The sequence below is a fragment of the Stegastes partitus genome, unplaced genomic scaffold (genome assembly GCF_000690725.1).
Source record: "Stegastes partitus isolate 25-593 unplaced genomic scaffold, Stegastes_partitus-1.0.2 Scaffold507, whole genome shotgun sequence".
Classification (NCBI taxonomy): Eukaryota; Metazoa; Chordata; class Actinopteri; family Pomacentridae; genus Stegastes; species Stegastes partitus.
In genome coordinates, this window is record NW_007578238.1 from 204,073 (window position 1) to 210,072 (window position 6,000).

The 6,000-nt window shown below is 42.5% G+C and overlaps 1 protein-coding gene across 4 annotated transcripts in view; it reads left to right on the forward strand.

Moving 5' to 3' along the window:
* opa1 (OPA1 mitochondrial dynamin like GTPase) overlaps positions 1–5,363 on the forward strand; it is a 39,689-nt gene extending 34,326 nt beyond the window's left edge. For all 4 annotated transcript variants that reach the window (XM_008287558.1, XM_008287560.1, XM_008287559.1 and 1 more), the window contains 2 exons: positions 3,064–3,137; positions 3,345–5,363. In XM_008287558.1, coding sequence (XP_008285780.1) covers positions 3,064–3,128 — 65 coding nt within the window. In that variant the 3' untranslated portion in view covers positions 3,129–3,137; positions 3,345–5,363. The remainder of the gene's footprint in view (positions 1–3,063; positions 3,138–3,344) is intronic.
* Positions 5,364–6,000: the final 637 nt, after the last annotated feature.

Sequence of the window (6,000 nt, forward strand, 5' to 3'; positions counted from 1 at the left end):
CTCAATCGTCTTGTTTCATCCACGACCTAAAGTTATTCAGTTTACTGTCATAGAGCAGGAAAGAAACCAGAAGTATTCACATTTAACAAGCTTGAACTGGAGAGTTTTGACTGTCTGTCTCATAAGATAATTTTAACCAATTAATCGACCATCCAAATAGTTGCTGGATAATGTAATCGTTTCCAACTTGATTGGTCAGAGTTGTAGCATGACACACAATTGGCATTCATGTTATTATTTTTTTCTTTTTGACAGTAAGCCAGGATTTAGGTGTCTTAGCTGTTACAGCAAGAATTATGGCCAATGAGCCATTTCCGAATGTTTAAAATAAATGGTATTTTATGCATTTCTGCTATTTAATCATAACCCCAAAACCGAGGAACATGCTGCACTGTGAAGTTACCATTACATCCCTTGTCATGGCAAAAGATGAATAATCTGCAATTCTGCACTCTACTAAACACACAATATACCTGAATAGCATTTACTTGACTTGATAGGAGCTTCCGGTGCAGCCGTGGGACCTGCGCTCCAGTGAAGCACTCCATCAGTGATGTGTTGCCTCAACAGGAGGTGTTAAAGGAAAGGAGCGACTTTCACCCTCCCACAGCCAATCTGGGAAATCAAACCCGTGTCTTTCTCTTATCTCAAACCCTCTAATCTAACCTCTAGACCACTGCTGCCTCCAGTGATCTACCAGAGCTCTGCACCTCCTGCCCAACAGTTGGCAGAAACGTTCGTGTTTGACCTGCGTGAAGCGGTGTATACATTTGAAACACCGAGGCTCCACACAGCACCTTATCATGAGCCACATCTAAACCCAGTGAGAAGCTTTGAAGCTTGAGCCAGGGGATTTCCCGTGTTTTGATGATCTGACAGTCAGTACCCTCCTTTCCTCACACCAACCGAAGCCTCCCGCCCCCTCGCACCTCACATCTCGCTTTCTTCAGGTTGGACAGATGTTGGTAATCCTGCTCCGATTGGCCTGGATTGAGTTCTGTGGTCCTGCGGTCAGGGCAAACGGCCCACGTAGCTGAACTCTGTTAGCTGCCTTTGAGCCGTGCCCTGCGGTGGGCTGCGTGTTGGAATGGCGTACCGCAGGGTTATGTTTCATTCAGCCCCACACCTGCTGCAGTGACTTGTCAACGTGCCCCTCGACAGGCCCCCTTAATGCCTCCATTAGGTGTTGTAATCTCCCCCTAACGCCCTGCCATTTTGCCTGAGTGTGTTAACAGAGTATCAAAGGCCGGGGATTTTTTTTTCCCTGCCACCTGCCAGAGGTGAATGTGTAGGAAGGGGAAAAGAGGTGGAGGTGGCATGACTGTACAGCTCTTGCAGGTTTTCAAGACATTAGGGCGGTTGTGTCTGTGTCTTTCATGGCCAAGCTTTTCTGGCTGTCTGTCAATTTTTCTCAGTTCTGCCTACCGGTGTGTGTGTCTGTAGCTTTTCTTGTTATCGAGCACTCCTCAGCGTTGCCAGTACGTAAGTGGGGGTGGGCCTTCACCTCTCCGAACAACCGTTTGCTTTCCATCCATCAAGAAAAGGATACCTCGGCAGCCGTGCTCCCAACAAAAGGGGGGCTGCACACGAGCCCCTGAGTGTGATATTCAGTTTCACTCCAAAGCACGCACACAGTTATCACCTTTGTGCTGACCTGAAATGGACACTTAGGACGCTGCTGCTCCGAGGTCCAAACCGCAGTGATTTATCTTTTAGTCCTCTAAAGCAGTGTTTTCAGTAGGCCTCCACGTAGGAAAACAATCAACAATAGTTCGCCTATGGATCTCGTGTTGCTGATTGATCAGGCTGGAGCGGTGCTAGTTTGTTCTTCAGAGCTGGTGTTTGAGTTTGTGCTTGGGGGAGATCCAGACAGATTAGCGAGGGTGACAGGGAAGCAGGAGAGCCAGCCAGGCCGGGAGGTGCAGCTGGCATTGCAAGCCACGGCTTCCCTTTCTCTGCATTGGCCCGCAGACTTCCTTCAGCCACTGTTTAATCAGCGATTAGGACTGCTTTAGATGGCTCGCTCGTCTCGTGTGACAGTACATGTTGGGTGGAAGGATTGCTCGTCTTATGCAGTCTCCGGACAATAGGAGTTTAATCATTGAAAAGAAGTGAGTGACTGTTTTTCCAGTAGATTCCCCCCCTTTCATGTGAAATGTTGTTGTTATGGTATCGCCCTCTGTCCATTAACAATGAGCCCGGGAGGTGCATACCATAGAAAGGGGAGGGCGAGAGCTTTGATGTGGTCTGTGCTAACTGGGAACGGGTACGCAAACCTTCATCATCAGATGTGTGAAGGAGGTCTGCCTTGAGGTTTGGCCATCACTGTCACAGAGGACCATCTGGTGTTATGGGAAAAATGTGAGAGAACTTCTACCTGCAGACATACTGTACGCCACAGGGACGGGGGTTTATATATTTTATTTATTTAAAGAGGAACTTTAAAGCCAGCTACCTGTCCTGATATTATGTCATTTCGTGGTTTTTACTCTTCACGTTTAGCGATAGCACAAAAGCTGCACTGAAACTAATTGATTTGTAGAAAGTAATTTAAGAACTTTAGAGTTGCAACTAACATTAATGTCCATCAATGACTCCGCCAGTTGTTTCCATGATGATTTTTTTCTCTATTAAAGGTTAGAAAAAATATCCATCACTATTGCTCTATTTGTTGTTTTCAGATGTCTTCCACTGTCAGACCAGCAATCCAAATCCCAAAGATAATCAGTTTACTGGGGCTGATTGTGTTTATTATTGATTTATCTAATGATTATTTCCTCAGTCAGGTGATCAGTTGTTGAGGCTCTGAAGCAGATAAGATCCAAAACCAAAACATCTTCTTTTTAAGATAATGATGAAGAAAAACAAAATGTTGTCATTTGAGAAGCTGGAACCAGTGAATTATTGTCATCATTTGACTTGTACATTTAGATAATTATTGAAATTGTTGCCATCTAATCTTGTGTTGGCTGACTGATCAGCTACTTGATGTTGTTTCAGGATAAAAACGTGTGTCTGAGTTTTGTTTTTGACCAACTAACCCACTTGTTTGCTTCTCTGCAGAGAAAGTTCGTGAGATCCAGGAGAAACTGGAAGCCTTCATAGAAGCTCTTCACAAGGAGAAATAAGAGAAGCAGGTATGTGTCTCTGCGTAGTATATCGGACCAGGTGCTTTAGGGAACTGATCATGCGCAGTGCAGCATAGTCATACAAACTAAAACTCATTGAATATTCATTGCAATGCCTGGACTAGACGTTAGATAATAGTAAACACTTTATTTGCGTCACAGAATCAGGACAAATGATAACTGTGTTTGTTTTTCCTCCATGCTTCTTCCTAACAGAGTTATTTAGAGTAAATGTTTGGATCACAGCAAAGAAATGCACTGAACAAAAACGACTCATCTGTAAATGACCGTCATCGCTCCATGTCCCCGCCCCGACACGCACCTGGTTTTACCACCCATGACTCGGCTCTCCGTCCCCCCTCGGACACTGAAGGGGAGACGGACCAGAACAGAAGGATAAGCTGGATGAACAGTTTTCAGGCTTTCTCTTTGATTTATGTTAATTTTTTTCCAGAGGAGGACTTCTGCACAGGAGCCCAAACACCGACAGATCAGAAGCAAAATACGAAGCAGTGTTGTCAGACATCTGACCACTTGTTCTCAATAAATGAGGGTTGTGTACATGTTTATCTCCTACTTTCTTATTTTTCTTTGACTTTTTTTTCCTGCTTTTCTTTGTGTACATGTCATTATTCAAGTGTGTGTGTATTCACTGATCTGTGTACATCATAGGCACCGGTCCTGATGGGTCACATCGCCTTGAATTTCAGACCGTTTTTCTCGCCTGGCGCTCCTAAAATATGCCAAGTTCTCCGCTTAATAGAGCCAGGAGTTGTCTCAAACTTTCAAAAGATTGTTTTAGTTGCACCAAGGATCCAAAGCACTTGGGTTGTCCCTCATCCCTGTTTACTCTACATGTACCCCTGATTAACTGTTCCTTTAGTGTACACCAATAAAAGCTAGCTACCTGGTTCAGTATTGAGCTCCCCACCGGTCAACTCACTGTGTTGTAACGCCACAACAACCGCTCAGTAACAGGATAAACAGAAAACGCTCAGTGCTTACGATATTATGTAAAGATTTAATTTTTTATTGTTTCCTTCTAAAGGGGTTTATTTGACGACAAAAACTAAGTTTCTATGTCTGCCAAATGCACATAAGGCCCTGGTCACGTTGCTCACCTGTACCTGTAAGTCCGTCTGTGTGCTTTTCCATCGTTGTATATTAACATTTCATCCATGCTGGAGCTGACAGACAATGCAGCTTTCCAAAAAATAGACTCTTAATAAGTTGAAAATGCAATTACGCATACATTTAGACCGTTTAAGAATCATTTAAACACATAAGACACCAATGATGTAATAATGTTTTAACATAGTCCATTGCTATACACATCATTACATATTGCCTCACGAAATACATTTGCCAAAAACAGAATAAAAAATAGTATGTTTTCATTTGGTTCTAAAAATCCTCCACCATATTTGTTATTAAACACTTCCCTTTGGACCTGATCTCTCCTGGTCCAGTATCCAGTTAAAGCTGATGAGTTGGTCCAACTACACACATATTAGGTTTGTTGTCTTCATGTGTTTCCAGATGGCACCAGGTCTGACGTCCCTTTTCAGTGATATCATGTCTTTGTGTATGTACACGGCCCATGTGCACTAGAACTCATCCTCTCTTCTGTCTGTGATCGAATGGTTGTTTGGCGCAACCACACAAAAAACTAGCAAAGTAATTTTCTCACTGTCCTCAAAGAAAAGAAAAATATCTGACATGCTGGTGGATGGTTTTTAAACTCAAACTGTATGTTTTTGTCCACTCACTCGTTCTCCTGCTCGTCTCTGTTCAGGGCCCCGTGTTTCCACGTCCTCATCTTTATCTCACATCCACTCTCTTTGCATCCTCATTATTTGGACCATTTCATCGTCCACGTAGACGTGCTCATTCTTCCTAGCCTGAAAAAACTGTTCTATATTTGCCTGAAAGGGGGGCAGTGAGACCACATCGACCCTAGTCATTTATTCATATGTGTATATGGGTATATATATATATATAAAACATGGCGTGCATTCTGTACAGGTGATGAGCAGTCATGGCGTTAGGATCATGTACAGCACGTGTAAGCAGAGTGAGCCACTTGTGTAACAGAAAATTGGTGAGCTGGTTCAAAAAACATGTTTTATGTTGTAGAAAGTAATGTTTGCATGGTGTACCCCATCAGATGTGCTTTATTTATTAAATTTGTGTTTAAAAGAAAATTGAAAATAAAATTGACATAAATAAAAAAAATGACCTTTTTCATGACATGTCAGCAGGAAACAGAAGCGGGAGTGGCTTTGTAGCTGGGTGTGTTGTCTGCTCGCTCAGTATTAGCAGTGTCCGGCTGGCTCTACATACCAGCACAGACTCAGATATTTAGCTATTTATCTTGTGACAACCTCAAGAAACAAGGTCTTTTCAGATTACTGTACACGTATCTAGAAAGATATCTCACCGTATGTATCCTCCAACGACTTGCTTCTTTGTAAATATATTTTGAGTCATGCTGCACTTATTTTATTGGTCAGGTACATTTTATTTTGCTCTCATTCTCTGATTTGTTTTCTTTGCATCCTATCTGCTCGGTGTAAACAAATCCTGCAGTTCATTCCAATAGACACTGGCTTTTTATCATGTCAGTCTGCTTATGCAAATGGTCTATTTTTAGTGAATTTTTAAGAGACATCTAGAATAAAGTGACTTTGATGAAATATCCCGACTGTAAGCTCAGATTTGGTTAACTTTCTCAACCGTGTCACACATAATTAGTGTGAGGAACAATAGATTTTGCTGCTTCTTTTAGTTTTTTCAGTTTGTAGCTGTGATAGATGCTGCCATTTTTGTGATGTTTTTAAAAAGATGGTGTAGATTCAGAGGGTTAATAAGC